The sequence below is a fragment of the Labeo rohita genome, chromosome 5, assembly GCF_022985175.1.
Source record: "Labeo rohita strain BAU-BD-2019 chromosome 5, IGBB_LRoh.1.0, whole genome shotgun sequence".
NCBI lineage: Eukaryota > Metazoa > Chordata > Actinopteri > Cypriniformes > Cyprinidae > Labeo > Labeo rohita.
This window is the reverse complement of record NC_066873.1, coordinates 30,034,357-30,053,167: the sequence shown is the minus strand read 5'-3', so window position 1 is coordinate 30,053,167 and position 18,811 is coordinate 30,034,357. Positions and strand designations below refer to the sequence as shown.

General features: G+C 34.4%; 1 protein-coding gene across 3 annotated transcripts in view; it reads left to right on the top strand.

Moving 5' to 3' along the window:
- The window catches only part of zmat4a (zinc finger, matrin-type 4a), a 111,119-nt gene that overhangs the window by 50,707 nt on the left and 41,601 nt on the right, over nt 1-18,811 (top strand). For all 3 annotated transcript variants that reach the window (XM_051108714.1, XM_051108715.1, XM_051108713.1), the window contains one exon: nt 13,314-13,470. In XM_051108714.1, the coding sequence (XP_050964671.1) occupies nt 13,314-13,470 (157 nt within the window). The remainder of the gene's footprint in view (nt 1-13,313; nt 13,471-18,811) is intronic.

Below are 18,811 nucleotides of genomic sequence, written 5' to 3'. Positions count from 1 at the left end.
ACAGGGTCTTGTGAGGGTAAATTGGCCCTTGACCAGTGAAAAACTAAAATTCACCTGCATTAAGAGTCAGTAAGCAGCCAAGTTCTAACAAGCTGTCCTCTTCTCTCTCAACGCCTAATAAAGCGGCAGCAGATCGTACAGGAGATCACTGGTCACATCCATCTGCTTAACACAAATCAGCTGTCTGCAGCAGCTACTAATAGCTACATGGTCCCCTAAGGACACTTAAAAAGTCTCTCCCCAAGTCTCCAGCACACTGTAACTCAATGCAAGGGCTGTGGCGGAGGACACAATTAGCGGCCTGGGACAACTTCTGCACTGATCGAATAGCCCATCGGATACTTACTCCTATTTAATTAGCGGTGATTAAATCAACCCCTGCTGGGGATCATGTTCCTAGGGGAGAGCAGGGCAGACGGCGCACGTGTGGAGGACCAGAACGAAAGTAGAGAGAAGAAAGTGAGCTGGAACTCGAGCCTGGATCTTCAGCTTTTGTTCTAGACTGTGTTTTACTCAGTTAATGACAGATCAGTAACTGTGTGTGGAATGTCCAGACAGTCTGAGAGTGACACAGCAGTTTCCTTTTTATATTTACATTTCAGTTTACATTTCTTTCTTGGGTATCAGCAGAACTCAGTTTAACTTATTTGTGACCCTGTACCATAAAACCTTAAGTAGCACAGGTATATTTGTAGCAATAGCCAAAAATACACTGTATGGGTCAAAATGATCAATTTTTCTTTTATGACAAAAATCATTAGGATATTAAGTCAGGATCATGTTCCATGAAGATATTTTGTAAATTTCCTACCACAAATATATCAAAATGTAATTTTTGATTAGTAATATGCATTGCTAAGAATATAATTTGGACAACTTTAAAAGGCGATTTTCACTGTGTTTTGATTTTTTAGCACCCTCCAGATTTTCAAATTAAAAAGTTGTATGTCGGCCAAATATTGTCCTATCCTAACAAACCATACATAAATGGAAAGCTTATTCATTCAGCTTTCAGATGATGCATACATCTCAATAAAAAAAGAGCCTTATGACTGGTTTTATGGTCCAGGGTCACATTTTTGTATTTTCAGTTTTCTTTTTAATTTTATTTTTGGTAGTTTTAGTAATTTTGTTAAGTGCTTAAGTCTTTTTTTAGTTTTTGTTTTTCTTTATATTTATTAATAAAATTTTATTTCATTTTATTTTGTTTAATAAAAATGATTTTAATAGTTTTAACATTATCAACACTCCCTGAATTGACTCACTTGCCATAGTTTTAGGCAAGATTTTTGTTGACATTCCAGAAATTTTCTGCAGACCACAGGTCATTTTTTTTTAAGAAACACTGTACTATCTGCTTGTTAAGTCATGATGTAGTGAAAACTGTTTCCAGGTCCAGGTTTTAAATAAGAATACTATCTCAGCCAACAAGATCTCACTCCCAACTCGTCACATACTGACACTTGGTCAGGACCCCTTGGCATCGCTTTTTAACGCACAGGGTAGCCCTTTAGTGTCACTTTTGGACTTTGCGGAGTGCTCCGCTGCTTTCGGTTGTTTCTCTTATGCGTCAGATCAATTAAAAGGTTTGCATGCATTTGTAAAAATAGAATATCATTTTATTTACATTTATGCTTTTATAGATATTTTGGAACACCTAAACCTATCCACCTCTGAACCATATAAAATGCATAACAGGCAAATAAAAGTACAGTCACAGGTATTTATTGCAAAAACTGACCATAAAAAAGCAGATTGAAAGTATTACAAACAAGTCGCATTGCATTCCAAATCTTTTAAAGCCATATGATATCAGAGATAATCATAATGTTTTAATCATTGAAAATGATCCCACTTCCTTTAAAGTGCTCACATCTCATTTAAAAAGATACTCCTGAGCATTAGAGCCAATGGCATTTCACAACCAAAGCTGCGTAATGCTTCTGGCAGCAAATCAATTGTGATTCACATGCAGTTGTATCTGCCTGTTGTACCCTGTGTTTTATATTGACAAATGGTTAGGTTTAGGGGTAGGAGTTGGGTTACATGCTCATAAATGTGTAAATAAAATGTTATGAATGTTTATATTGAAAATCACATCCCAACATATATGCAATAATTTTTACCCAATATATAAATTAATCATGACAGTAACATTCCCAGTGCCTATCGTGTCTGTATATTGATGCCAAAGGTTTTTATTTAAAGCAATCAAGGACCCAGCATGTCGAAAAAGTTGTACATTAAATTGTCTCTGGGCTCAAAGAGTTTATATTTTTCCAATGTTTTAAGAATTCAGAAATGATAAAACACTGCCTGGCCATCTGAGATTTCACTATGAAGAAAAAGATTATTATCATGAATTGTCAGTACTATATCAGAAAGTAAGTGTATTAGCAGCGTTTGTTGTTTGCTTTTAGGGTCTGATGGAGCGATTGGACCCAGAAATAGTGATGTACGAAGACAGAGTTAACAAGCAGATACTGATGTCCTGCTAAACGTGAATGAAAACTAAATCTGTCGCTGTTTTCTTATGGCATGGTATCTAAATTTTAGCCTTGTCAGAACCAGTGCTGAGACATTAAGCTTTGGCGCTAATGTGGGTGATGCAGATTTGAATCCATTTCCCAAAAACTGATTGCCTTAATATAGACATTGCATGTCTTTTAAAAGTTAAGATCTAATATGTGCCTCAAATATAGGATTGGTTTTAAAGTCTCCTTTGGAAGCTGACTGATGCGATGTGAACTGACAGCACTGTGCTTGCCATGGTTGGCATAGCATCTTGTTCTCATGGAGACGCAGACCAGACTGAGTCATAGGTTCTCTGACCTTTTTTTTCCTTTATCATTGTGTTCTGTCTCAAAGTGGACACTCTTCCATTCTTGCTGGAAGAAAAATATAAGAAATATAAGTGAATAATCCATAGACGTACTCCAGTTAAAAGTACATTGTGCTTGTAACAATTGGTTTTGAGCGTTCTGACGCCACGAAGCAAAAGCCACGCTGCACAGCCATACAGCTGTATATACTGTGTGAACAGAATTAAACCTCAAAAGGTTTTACACTAAAGCAATCTCTGCAAAGCCCCCAGAGCGCTTTCACCTGCAACTACTGCCTGGAATCCTCAGACACATTGCTGAACTGCGGTCTTTCATTGTTCGCAAAAATGTACTCTGCTTTTATGGATCAAATAAAGGTGCACAGGCTTAAGCATCAGATCTAAAACCTAACAAAAAGAAAATAACTGAGATAAAATCATATGCCTTTTGAAAGAAAGGTACAAAAGGTAAAAACATCCAAGCATTTTGTCTTAAAGGGGTCATCGGATGCTAAGTTCACTTTTACATGTTGTTTGAACATTAATGTGTGTTGCCAGTGTGTGTACAAATCTACCCTATAATGATAAAAATCCATGCATATTCCCTTTCAAATCAAGCCATTCTCAGATGCCTGTCGTTGTGGCATCACACCGACAGAGGCCGCTCCCACGATAGTTGATTGACATGAGCGTTTTACTTCAGATCAGTTGTAACAGTCCAACCTCCATGTTTTGATGCCGGAGCAGGGATGTAAGTTAGACAAGAATTGAGCGATTGAGGTGTTGTGTTGCTGGATGTAAAAATGAACATAGTGGTCATCATTTACTCCCGACATCTGAGCTGCTGAAGATGCAGTGGATTACTTTTGTTTGTGAAGCTAATGCGCCTCCCGATCTACATATATCCATCTATGTTCGCGCGAATCATTCGTGATCCAGCTTCACTTACAGCAGAAGTGAGTATAAGGGTTTTTTTATGAATCTTTGCGATCGCCTTTCCTAATAATGTGCTAGTTAGCAAGTTTAGAGGCTAAACGCGGCTACAGTAAACAGGCTCATCTCTCCACAGAGAGAAGAGAGGGGTGGGGCGAGCAGAGCTCATTTGCATTTAAAGCAGCCTCGACCAGAATGGGATGATTTTTGCAGAGCTGATTTTGGCAGGGTAAAAAGGGTGTTGTTTTACACTACCATTGAGAATTTTTAAACAAAGTATATTATAAACTTTTCATTAAGACCCTAAAGAATCATATCAACTTGTGGAAAATGGGCATCCGGTGACCCAATTAAGGTTTAAGTTGCGCTTATGGATTTTTTTTTTTTTTTTTTTTTTTTTTTTTTTCAATGCATTTAATATGACATTGTCACCAAGCCATTTATTTGTGGCAGTTTTATATTTTAGTTTTTTTATATCAGTTTTTGTGTTTATAAGTGTATATTTGTTATATTTTATAATATTATATACAGTTAATATAAAGGCAATTTCACACTCGTAGATGTGAGATATGGCTGTATATTGACACGGCTGTGATTCGGCCGAGTGTGATATTGCATTTTTACAACAGTTCGACGGCACAAGTTTGTAAATACTTAAAATAAATAACAACTGAGTGTCTTTAAAAGCCCTCTTTTGTGCGAACTACTTCCTTTTGACAAAGTTTGACAGTTGAACAGCTGAGCCCAAGCCTCCGTTACTAATTTCAACACATCACTTTAGAACTAGAAACGAAGGAATGTTGAGTTGCTTCATTAAAATCTTATTGTATTACTGCAATAAAATCTCACTGTATTACTTAGAGTATTATGAGAGAGATGGACTGAGCGAGTGTGATTAACATACCTGCATCTGATACAGCATTCATTCTTCAGATCGTTCTCTCCACAATAAACATTAGTTTGAATGTCTGCTGAGGAAAGCACTATCTTTGTGATAACAGTAATATCCTTTCATCTGTTAAGGGTAATTTTGCTGCTCAGTGCATGTGTTCGCTGCGTCAAGTTGATGTTGAAACTGAAACGATGCTGGATTTGGCCATCCGCCATGACACTCCTTGTAATAAGTACCACAAATTACAAACTGAAACGGCAGTTGGAGTTCTGATATCACTCTAATATCGCACTCCTATCAGCCAGTCAGATTCGAGGACTAGAAACAACTGTTGTATAAATTATTTTAATCTGACGCTGACATTGTATTTGTATATAATATTTGTTACATACAGTTGTTGGATTTTATTTTTGACAGTTTAATATTCTCACAATTTTATATAAAATATTTGTTTTATTAAATGCAATTATTTTCTTACATAAAAATATCACACAAGGTTTGTACATGAAAGAGTACACTGTTTCTTTCTATTTGAGACTCGCTGATCTTCTGTGTACGTAGTCATATCTACTTCTCTCTTCTTGGTATTTGAACAGCAGTTACAAATTCAGCATCTCTTTACCCACAGCCTGGTTCTGCTGTTCCAATCAGATGGTTATCAGCCTCCTGATTATTCCATCACAGCCCTGATGAACCCTGTCAGACTCTTAACAGTTCTGTCTCTGCTTAGTTGGGCAATAGGCAGTCATTTGTCACTTTGAATTGACTTTATACGATACTGCAGAGATATGCAAAAAGGCAGGACTGTTGCACAAATGAAGCACTAAAATATGAGACAAACCAATTTAACTTTAGCTTTCCAACTCCTCTTTTATATGATCTCAATACAGTCTCTGACATAAGTTCATGGAAGTGCAGTTAAAGTGTCTGTAATGTAAGTAAATTGACAATATGTATTATTTTTCCATGTTACCTGCACCAATATATTTTTATTTGTCAGCAAAAGTCTGACAGATGATGTAAAACATGTCACACAGTGGACTTTTGTGAAAACTACAGATTGTACTTCTACATTTTTGTATTCCTGCTTACGGATAATCAGATCAAGCCCGATGCATTGTGGATGTTGAAGTATTCCTACCTTTTTTTGCCACAGCTCTTTTTCTTTAAGACCTTCATTCATCTTCAGAACACAAATTAATATATTTTTGATTAAATCCAAGTTCTTTCTCCATAGACCGCAATGCAGCTACCACATTCAAGACCCAGAAAGCTAGTAAGGACATTGATAAAATAGTCCATGTGACACCAGTGGTTCAACCGTAATGTTATGAAGCTACGAGAATATCTTTTATGTGCAAAGAAAACAAAAATGATGTTATTCAACAATTTCTTCTCTTCCATATCATGGACTATTTTAACAATGTCCTTGCTACCTTTCTAGGCCTTAAACGTGATAGTTCAGTTGTGTTGCTGTCAGAAAGCTCTCTGATTTCATCAAAAAAATGAAGATGAATGAAGGTCTTGCGTGATTGGAATGACATGAGGGTGAGTAATTAATGACAGAATTTTCATTTTTGGGTGAAATATCCCTTTTAATGCTACAGACATGAAAACATTGCCTATGGTGTCATGTACTGCTCCCACTCTCACTCCCTTTTCTTTGCCTGCTTTATTTCCTGTCTACCCTCTACTGTCTCTATCAATAAAAGCCAAAACCTAAAATGCCAAAAAAAAGCTCTAAACTGAGTAGAGTTGGCAAAGGTATTCGTGGGCATGCATTCAGAAAAGATTAGCTATTGCAGAATCTGATGATGGTTGAATGCAAAGAGGCTTCATTGTTGCATGTGAATAAGCTGCATTAGAAAACAAGCATTCAACGAGCATTAATCTTGAGTGGAAAACAATGTTAAAGAGCATGTTGTCTACCTAGGTCAGAGATTTGCAGAATGTTTATTTTTAAAAAAAGTGGATTTGTGTAAGTTATAATACTTTGTCCTGTCCAGCCTTAATATGTAGTGACAACATAAGTAAAATTTTTGCTTGTTTGCTTATTGAAGTTCCACTGAGGTTATTATGCGAGTAAAGCTCTGTGGAAGACACTGTTTTGTGTTGACAGAAAAGTGAATTTACCGCCTTCAGATAAAAAAGATTATTTTATTGCATGAATGAAATAGACACAAATCCGTTTTGCTGAAGAGCAATGCGTCTTTCTTGGTGTCAGGCTGTGAATTGCTGGGTAGACATATATTCAGACGTGTAATTATCTTCAGCTTTGCGCATGGCTTTAGAATAAGTGAGCCACACGTATCTGAAGAATCACACTGGAGATTAAATCTGGGGGGAACCAGCTGAGTCAGGGGTTTTTTTCTATAAAAAAGCCCTGGATGTCATTTTTTGGTTCAAAATGTTATCAATATTATTGAGGCACGTACATGTTTGTGTGTTTTGCCTTAGACTCTGGATTTGATGATTGAATATATGCATTTATTTTTCATTTATCTAAAAGACAACATAAATTGTTAACAGGACACAGTTTACTTTCATAACCTGATGTATTTCCAAGTGAAAAAGGACAGTCAACATGAAAATATATGAAGAGTTCAGATGCAAAACCCCCTAAAAGCCATCTCGGTCAAAAATAAGATGATACTGAGTGAATGCTTTCGACACATATTATACGTCCATCAAATACTTTTACTTCAAACTCGCTAAAATCCCAACCTCAGCCCAGTCAGAATTACCGGTACTTAGGTAGAAACCTATACATCGGAGCCTGATAAAAATGCATTTTTTAAAGAAAGACGTCAGATGGATTTAGAGGCTTTTGCATCTGAACTCTTCATATATAGTTCAGCACTCTATTTGGAATTGATTGGGCTGCACACCAGAATGCCTTTGATCCCAAAGTAGTTACATTTAGTCTGCAAGGGCTAAGTGATGTAGGCAGACAAAGAAAGTTGTTTAGTAGGAAGAACATTTGGATGCAGTTTATAACATTTTGTTAAAAAAGTTGATTGATTGTTAATAAAACCAGGAATGTGCTCTAAGGAAATGCATTGTCCCGTGAACATCTTTCCACTTGTTTAAATTTACCATTTAAATAAATATTTAAATTAAAGTCAGAAACTTTATTCAGCGGTTTTCTTTTAATTGCATGTTCATTTGCATAATAACAAAGTCAAACTTTTCCACAATTCTACACTCTAAACAGTGCAGTGTTAAAAACAACCCAGCGTTGGGTGAAATATGTTTTAAATGTTTAACTCAACCTTCTGGGTAGTTTTATTTAACTCAACTATTATGTAAAATTACTAGATTTCTTGCTTAAAATGAACCCAAAATCACTGTAAAAAAAAAAAAAAAAAATAATAATAATAATAATAATAATAATAATAATAATTTGTTACACTGGGGCCTTAAAAATTTAAGTTCAGCCAACTCAAATAAGTTTAGTCAACTTGAAATGATAAGTTGTACTTAGTGACAACTTAGATATTCGAGTTGACTAAACTAACAAATTGGTTTGTTAAAATTAAAAGCTGTTTGTTACCCAGCTGCCTTAAAATTGTAATTTGAATCAACTCAAATATCTGTAGTTGTCACTTAGTAAAACTTAACATTTCAAGTTGACTAAACGTTTTTGAGTTGACTCAACTCAAAATTTTAAGGCAACGGGGTAATAAATTATTTTAAGTTGACTCAGCAAATTGTTTTTTACAGTGTAGGTTGGAAATTAACATTTATTAATATGTTCAATAAATGAACATTTATTAATAAGATCAATAAATAATACATTTTTATTTTTGTTATTTTTGAATTGCTTATAATCAAATGTTCACCTTTTGATTATTGCTGATGCCTCTAGTAATTATGTGTCTGATCTTTAATTTACAACCGATTTTGGATTAATTTTAAGCCAGCCATACAGTAATTTTTAAACAATAGTTGAGTTAAAAAAAACTACCCATTTGCTGGGTTTGTCCATATTTCACTCAGCACTTGGTTGTACTTAATCCAGCATTAAAATGGTACAAAATTACCAGTTTTAACAGTTCAACTACTCTCAGCCAATGCAAATTTTCTGCACAATGGTCATTTTTACCATTGTGCAAATTAAAATCATGTCGAAAACAACCATACACAGTAATTTAACAATTAAACTGCAGTACTTTGAGCCAATGCAAATTTGCAACATGGTGACCTTCCCCTTTTGCAGTTGGCAGTCATTAACACCTGTGTTCTTTATCAAATTTGCTTTTAATAGAGTCATTCTGTTTTGCTCTTGGCAGTGATTTTATGTTGCTGTATTACATGCCTAGTGAATGTCAATGTAACACAAAGACCACACTATTCTGAATGCACTGTACGAGGACTTGTGTGGGAGATTCTGTTTTTTAATGCAGGTGATGTGGTAATAGATATACTGAATGTACAAAGTACACATACTGGAGCACAGAGCAAGGTCATTTGGAGAAGTGCTGTGTTGGTGTGTGCTGTGTGTGCAGCTCCCTCCGTTAACACTGAGGGTGCATGGCTTCCATAATACTTACAAACAAACCTGCTCACCAAAAATAGCTTCAGTGCGTACTTACAGTATGCAAAAGCAGTATATTAAGTAAAATGAACAATACTGACCAGTACAAAGCCAAAATGTAGTAACTACACCCATACTTGAACTGAGAAAAATATCTTATCTTGATCTTATTGCTGTCTCGCTCTATTTAAACATCTTTCAAGCACAGTGTTAGCAATGCAGTCTCTTCAACTCTGTAGTTTAGGAAAATTGTGTTTCCTGCTCAGACAGAGAGTGAGTTTGTCTGTTTGCATGCTTGTGTAAGAATGCCTCCAAGCACAACGTAAGCCTGTTTTCACTCCACGTGTCATATCATTTTGCCCTTCCTATGGTCCAAGGCTCCATGTGGCAATGGAACAAAATTGCTGGAAAATTTATGCAAATAAGCTCCTTGTTTTATTCATAGAGCTGGAAACTGAGCTGTAGGGCAACCATTGTTTTTGATTACTATCAATATAAAGTCTTTCCCTGTAATTACAGTTAACAGCTACAACGCCTGTGAGGAACATCTAACAAGGCCAAAGACTAGCAAATTTCACAGTGGAATCTTAACAAAATTACAGTGTTTTAGGGAAAGGAAGAGATAAAAGTAGGTATAATGAACAAAAGGAAAAAAAGATGTCACATCAGGTTTGTCTGTTTTGGGGATGTTGGAGCCCTTTTAGTAGGTTCAGCCAAAGTAGCAGTTGGGATATCAGTCAGAGGTGTTGTAGAGGGCAGAACATCGGTTATCATCTGACAATACAGCTTTGTTTTATTTATTCACGATAAAAAATACAGTAAACTTTTTAACTTTAAAAAATAACAAAAATTTAAAGTAAACTGTATTTTTTTTTTCAAATAATATTACAATTTTAAATGTTTTCGATTTTAATATATTTCAAAATGTAATTTATTTTTGAGGCAGCCATTACTTCAGTCTTCAGAGTCACATGATCCGGTCTTCAGAAATCATTCCAACGTGATTTGGTGCTCAAGAAACATCTTATAATTATATAAGTGGGCAAGATACCAGTAGAAATTTGTCAACCGGTAGAGATTTTGGACTATCGTCTCTACCGCGGTTACACGCTCATGTGTGGTCATAAAAACCTATTGTTTGTATGCTTTTTTAAGCATTGTGGTTTAAAAAAAAAAAAAAGATTTTAAGCCCAATCAGCAGTGAAAGAGACCTCATTTCGCTATATACACACACTGCCTGCTCATAGAGCTCAGGAGTATTTTTGCCTCTTTATAGGCCTTGGACAGTTAAATACACACACTTGCATGTGTCAAAATGCCCGTCTTTGTAAACACAGTACTTTAGTTAGTTATTAGGGATGTAATGATATCAAAATCTCACAATGCGATAATATTGCGATACAAAGTCCCCAATGCGATATTTAAAAAAAATAAAAATAAAAAACTAATGAGGAATTGGAAAAAAAAAAGGTATAATCCGTCTGGTGGAATGATGTGTACATTTTATATGGCGACAATTGAATCAGTCCTGTGTTCTCCATTTACTGTTTGGTATAGCTCTGCTACTCAGTGTGATAAGTTCAGGCTTCAGAGAGTAGTGAGGATGGCAGAATGCATTATTGGGACTGATTTACCTTCCTTGCAAGATCTGTACTTGTCACAGGTTAAGAAACAGGTTCAGGGGATTGTTTGTGATCCTTTACATCTTGCATTAAATCTCTTCAGACTTCTACCTTCCGGAAGGCGTTATGGTCTGGTTAAAATGAGAACTACCAGATGTCAGAATAGTTTTTTTTTCCAGTAGCTATAAAGATTCTAAATTCTACCATGTAATTTTGTGATATTGTATTTATTTTAATTATTTTTTTTATTTATTTTTTGTTCCTGTTTTGTGTGTGTGTAAGAGGCCTCATACCAGGAAAAAATCCCTTGTATGTTGTGCATACCTGGCCAATAGGGCTGTAATGATACATGTATTCGTACCAAACCGTCACGGTACGGGCATCTCAGTTCGGTGCATGAGGCCTTACAACGAATACAGGCAATTCACCCTCAATCCAGAAGGGTGTGCCCGCAGTAATGCAACTCTGATAACCACCGGCAGAAGAACAGCGAATGCTTGAAAACAAAGCCCACATGACCATGCTGATTCTGAACGCATCTCTCACTGACAAAGGAGTATAACGTAACTTTAAAGGCTTGTGGACTCAACTGTCTGTGAAATGGAGCTTTGTGCTCTTGTATCCCACCTCTCTCATTTGGCACAAATCCAAATATTCCATAATATTTCCATTATTGCGATGCATCCTAATGCTAAACTATTATTTATCATGTAAATTATAGACTTTGTACTTCAGTCATGTTCTAACGGTGACACAGTGAGGCAGGCACGCTCATGTTTGGTTCACTGTGTTTTATTTTGATAAAGTACCAACTGCGCTGTCAAGTTAGCAATGCTAGAAGCCTGGAACTGATATGTTTTGTGTTTGTGTGCGCCGGCGCGATTACTTAAACTTTCCTTACACCATAAAATCAACTTAAACAAACAAACAGAATGTCACTTTCTGCCATTTGAGTCTCCTTTCTGTCACAAAACTGAAAGCAAATATAGCAAATATAGGCTACGTTACGTGTCGCCGATTTTTTTTTTTTTTTTTTTTTTTTTTTTTTTTTCCTTTTAACTAATTTAAATATATTTCAAGTATTTATTCAGTTAACTAATTTTATAATATATGACATATTTGATAAAATATTTTATTCCTTTGTACTATTGTCTGTTTAAAATAAATGAAAAGAAACTCAGCATAGTAACAGTGTTGCCACAGGTTGTTTTCATTCATCATAATGAATGAATCTTTTTTTCCAAGTCATTTTGTTCACTTCAGCAGAATATAATTAAAATGTTACGTGTTAAAAGCTATATGACGGTATGAAGTCCCGGAAACAGAACTGATTAGTTCACCTCATGAGTCTTTGGGTTTGAGTCGTTAGTTTTTTGTCACGTGCCCGCTTCCCGGCTCAGTATCTTACAATGAATACAAACGTGACATTAACTATATGCTGTTATTATGTAGGTATCTTTGTTTTATCAAAGTGATTTTTCCTTATAATACAGATAAAGCCTCTTTATTACCACATTCAATTACAGAAATCCACAAATGTATAAACTGTGAGAAATAAAAAGCTACAATTTGAGACCGGAAACGCATTACTGCAAATGTGTTTGTAAGGAAGGTTGAGAATCATTAACTTATTTCTCTATCCACGACTCGGACCCGAAGACCCGAGGTGAACTAATCGTTTCTTCTTCTGGTACAGACTACATAGTGTTAATAGGGCTATCACAGGATGAATGGACGACTTGAGCCCAAAGCCGAAGACTCAAGAGCTGAACTAATCATTTCTGTTTCCTACGAAGAACCAATAGGATGGTGCACATGCGCGGTCAACACGAAATAAATGAATCCCTTCCTGAGATGAATCGTTCGTCCCAAGTCATATTAAAGATGAACACTTGAAATTATTTAACATTTTAAATGAGCATTTATTTATATCTGTTTTTTATTTTATTTTATTGAACAATATTGTATAGAACTTTAATATCTGATATTCAGTAATTGCCAGCTTTTTGGTATAGGCAAGAAACCGTGCATCCCTAAAAGTGAGTTATATCGGATCATCAGCCCAAGCATATTCTGGTGAATGTATAACAGGGAAAATTAACTCGGTCATGAAATGGCTCCATAGATTCCACATCTTGTATTTGATGTAAAATATGTAATAGATCTTACTGCAGGCAGCGGGTGAACTTTCTGCCTGTGGTGGTTCAATCAAATTGGCCCCATTACTGTTAAATCACCTCCATTTGCATCCCACCAGGACCCACATAAGCAATCCCAAAGTAGCCAAGACATTTCCCCCCCTCTAGCTCTCATTCTTCACTTCACTCTCATTTGTAGCTCATTTACCCTTAAGCGTTGCTGGGGGGTTTGACCTCCAGGGTTAGGAGGAGAAAATCGGCTTTGAGAAATGTTGTGCTAAGCTTTCCACTTTAAGATTTCCACTTTTAACTCCGTGCCCTTGCTCTGTCTGACCTTCTGACCATGATAAATTTGTCTGATGTGTTGCAGGGGAGTGAGGAGGGAGATGTGGATAAGAACAAGTGCTGTACACTGTGTAACATGTCCTTTACTTCAGCGGTGGTAGCGCAGTCTCATTACCAAGGCAAGATCCATGCTAAGAGGCTCAAACTTCTGCTGGGGGAACAGCCTGCCATAACAGCCAAAGGTATGTGCTGCACACACAAGCGCACACATAGCACTATAAAGTTCTTTCAGGAGGGTGTTTATACATGAGGAGATCTGTTGGAGATGACTGCGTGTGGCTGGAGGAGCAGGGCAGGCTTTTGGAGGAGCCGGACACTCGCAGCATTACACTGCACATCAGTGCTCACCGCCTACTTGCCTACAGGGGTAATTGACCTAAAAATAAGGCGGAAGAGTTTGTATTTGTCTGTCTGTGAGCTTTACAGAAGCAGCCAAGTGAAAGCAGTGTGTTTGAGAGTGCTGTTGTCACACTGTCTGCATATTTGTGTTTATGTCTGTGTTCATTCTTGCATTAGGTTTCTGTCGTGCAGTGCTTTGCATCTTAGGTTTCTGACCTGTTTACTCCACAGTAGCGGTCTGCCAAAAATGAGCAGGAAACACTCGGGGGATCTGTGGGCTCTGAGAAATCCTTTGCTTGTAGGAGGATGCGCAAAGGATATACAGTGTGTACAGTAGATAGAGGCTTCGTGTGTCATTTCGATTTGAGCCGTTGGAGAGAGAGACTGCACTGGCTTTCAGTTCCATTCAGCATCCATTAGTCACCAGCTTTCCGACTGGCTGTGCCTCCAAATGCCCAATGTGTTTATTAATTACACTCTTCACTGGACAGCTGTGCCGCATATGGCATAGTTAGGAGGCCCACCACATCACATCCAGTGTTTAGGATCAATTACACAATTCTAACGCTTGAGATGGAGCCACAGTCTGTCCACTATCTGTGTCAAACTGATGTAATCTAATGGGCCTACAAGGCAGACTGGTGGATGAAAACTATTGTGTATCCTGTGGGATATATTCTTATTCTTATTATTCTTATTATTCTTCTTATTATTAAAACTTATTTTATTATTTTCGTTATAATAATTATGTTTATGATTTTTCATATTACACATTTATTATAACAATAAAATCAATTTAATTATAAAAATACTGATAAATAAAAATTAATAATAATATTTAATAAAATATCTAAATACAGTAAATAGTAATATTTATTGTTATTTTATTATTATTATTATTATAACATTTTTTTATTTGGTTGTATTTTTATTATATTATGTTTTATTATAATAGTAAAATCAATTTAATGATAAAATACCCTCTAAATAAAAAGTAATAATTTTTATTTAATAATAATTTATAAGTTATTATTATTATTATTATTATTATTATTATTAAATATTCAAAACTTATTTTATTATTTTCATTATAATAATTATGCTTATGATTTTTCATATTACACACTAATTATAACTATGAAATCATTTTAATTATAAAAATACCTCTAAATAGAAATTAATAATAATAGCAATATTTATTATTATTATTATTATTATTATTGTTATGATTACAAAACATTTTAATTTTTATTATAATAATTATATTTAATTATATTATTTAATTGTATTATATTATATTATATTATTATTATTTAAATAATGTAGAAACATTTTTAATTTAGATGTATTTTTATTATTTTTATTATAATAATTATTCCTATGATTTTTCAAATATTACACATTTATTATAACAATCAATTACATTATAGAAATACCTTTAAATAAAAATTAGTAGTAGAAAGTTATTATTAGTAGTAGTAGTATTATATAGATTGTTATACTTATTATAATAATTATATTTTACTATTATATTTAATTATATTATGTAATTATATTATATTTTGTTATAATAATTGTATTACTTTATTATAATGCTTATATTACACATTCATTATAATAAAAACTGTTTAATAATAAAGATACCTCTGAATTATAAAAAATACCTCTAAATAAAAATTAGTAGCAATAAATCAGTAGTAGTAGTATAAAATATCTAAATACAATTAATGGTCAAACCTACTATTATTATTATTAATTATTACTACATATTATTCTTATTTTAAAAATCTATATTCAATAAATAGTAATATTTATTATTATTATTATTATTGTTGTTGTTGTTGTTGTTATTATTATTTTTATTGTTATTATTACTATTTTAATTATTAAATTAATATAAAATTAATGAAATGATACATTTTTTACTTAGATTTATTTTTTCGTATAATAACTATACTTATGATTTTTCAAATATTACGATGTTCAAATATCATCAATTTAATTATAAAATACCTCTAGATAAAAAGTAATAATGATAGATTATTATTTTTAAAAATATCTACATGCAATAAAAAGAAATTATTAAGAAGAAGAAAAATAATTTTCGTTTTTGTAATAATTTAATATTAATATTAAAATAATAACTGTTTACTTATCACCCTTATCACTCTTATTTTTGATAATAATTGCAAATGTATCCATTTCTTATCACCCTTGTGGTACATTTTCTTATTTAATGGTCTTGTGTATTGCCATGTTAATTTAAAATTCAGAGGTTCATTCTTTTCACAGTCTGGTTTTAAATGCAAGGCTATGTTGCATATCTGGTTAAAAATGAATTACCACTGTAGTCTTGTTTCTTTCTTTGCTCTCTCTCTCTCTCAGCTTGTTCCTCCCATGTTTCCTGTCACTGACTGATGCCATCATTAGCTGTGCCATCTGCGTCTGATGGCTAGAGACAGACGAGGCTTGTGTCCCACTCCGAGGGGATTGAGGCAGACCATCAATCCCTCTGACATGTGGCATACTGAGACAGACTAGCTCAGGCCCAGCTTAACTGAGCAGAGAGGAGTTCTCTTGAAAATCAGTAAGCTTTTCAATGCCCTGGCAATCTGGAGACAAACTGTAAACATGTCACAGTGTCGCTTCAAAATGTATGCACAGTAACCAAAAAGTGCTGGTGTCTTTAGAGTGTTTTTAGAGAAGCGTTTCGGAGGGAAAGATTATTGGAATTCTTAGAAATGTAATCGTTTCACATATGTTGGTTTAATTTCTGAAAAAATGTTTTTAAAAATGTTGTGTGTTCATTTATAAAAAAAAGAACTGTGGATCCAAGTAATTTAAAGGTTACTGATGATAGTTTTGAGAAGTTAGCTTGTATTATGTGATGTGTTAGGATCTGTGGATCTACCACAGTTTGTGTGAAATAAAACCAGGGCATTCACAGGCCGCTCTTATTGATTTCTGCATAACACACATAAGTGACGCGGCTGAGTGAAGCCAGTGACCCGAGCCCAGCTCATCCCCTGGGAAACACAATTGTTTCAGTCGGACATCAGCCAATAACACAAAACATCCTGTCTCTTTCTCCTTCTCCTCCTCTTTTGTATTCAGTAAGACAAATGAGAAACCACTGAAAGGCCGTGTGTATTGACCTACATGTACATTTGTTTATTTGTACATGACATTTAGGAGTACTACATCCATCTTATTAAATTACTCAGCAGGGTGGTTTGCAGTCAGGTCGCGTTGCCTTTGCATCCTGTTACTACAACAAACATCTTTGCCTGTAGTCAATATGGGAAAATTCTGTTTTGTATGTGCATGTGTGTGTTTAGATACAGTAGTTTATTGTGGAAACTGGGCAGGCTACCTAATTATAATTTAAATATAATTACAATTTCTGTTTGTTAAGACTTCCAGAGTCTCCAAAAAGCTTTATTGAAAGCATTCACGTTGTAAAATTTCAAATATGTGGTCAAAAACTCCCTGCTTATATAAAGCACGGAACTAGATGAGATTCAGCAGTGAGAAAATTGCACAGAAACTCAAGTGAGGACTTTTTAGAGAGGAAAGCGGATAACTGCAAGGATTTAAAAAAAAAAAAAAAAGCCTTTGATCCTGTTCTGGCTGATCCAGAAATGGAATCTCTCAAGCCGTACACCTTCATTGCATTAGGATAAGATTGCATGTGAAATGCACATTTGGGGTTTGTGCCGTTTTATTTATTTACTTATTTATTTATTGCACACTGAAGCTGTTTATAAGGCTCTAGTGTGATTTGTGTATTTGAGAGGAAATATATTTATAAATGTATTATTAATTTAGTTAGAATGAATTTAGTTAGAATATAGACAATCTAATATTACACAAATGTAACTTTATATTCAATGGAATTTTGGTGTTTTGATGGTCTTATTTATTTTTGTTTTTTTGTGTGTAAAAAAAAGTACAATATGCATCAAATGGTTTCTGTTAAATGGGTATGTACACTACCAGTCATAAAGTTTTTGAACACACTGAGATTTTTAATGTTAATGTTAAAGTCTCTTCAACTCACCAAGCCTGCATTTATTTGATCCAAAAAACAATACAATTTTGAAATATTTTTACTATTTAAAATAACTCTTTTTTTATTTGAATATGTTTTAAAATGTAATTTATTCCTGTGATTTCAAAGCTGAATTTTTAGCATCATTACTCCACTCACATGAATCTTCAGAAATCATTCTAATATTCTGATAACCATAAGTAATAATCGCAATTACAATTTCAAGGGAATAATCGACAATTATGACTTTTGTCATAATCGTGCAGCCCTAGGTATAGTTTTCATCAAAGAATCCTGAAAAAAAATGTACTCAGCTGTTTTAAATTATAAAAGATAATAATAATATTAAATGTTTCTTGAACAGCAAATCAGCATATTAGACTGGAGTAATGAGGCTGAAAATCTAGCGTTGATCACAGAAAATTAACTACATTTTAAAATATATTCAAATAGAAAACAGTTTTTAAATAGTAAAAATTTTATTTCAAAATTTTGCTCTTTTTGCTGTACTTTAGATCAAATAAATGCAGGCTTGGTGAGCAGAAGAAACTTCTTAATAAACATTAAAAATCTCACTATTCAAAAACTTTTGACCTGTAGTGTATGTGCCAAATCGTGTTTGGAAATATTAGAAAAATCTAGTCATAATGATTTTTTTTTTCACATGAAACTTCTGAAACGATATAACTTAGAAAATTTACAATAAATCAGGTACCATGTGAAGGCAGCATAAACTTGCAAACTGCAGCTGTAAAGTTTGACCAAGCATCATTTATAAATTTAGACACACATCGTCTGTACTTTGCATGTTCGTTTATTAAATACCTCAGATATTTTGTTTGTTTTCCCCCACGTTTAACTGTGATGAAAGTGTGCAGACGTGTGGGTGCACTCAGACTTAATGACATGCAACAAATGTCGCAGAGACGTTTTGTGCATAAGACTTGTGCAGGGTTTATGCTTGGATGAATGATCTCTTCGAAAGTCCCTCTCCATCTTTATGTCACCCAAATCCAGTAGCTGTCTTTGTGCCTGCAGTAAATCTCCTGATAGATGACTCTTCCCTTATTGCCTAAACTGTCACCTGGAATTACCTGAAGTTTCTCTGTTATTTCCTCCCACAGAATCTCATT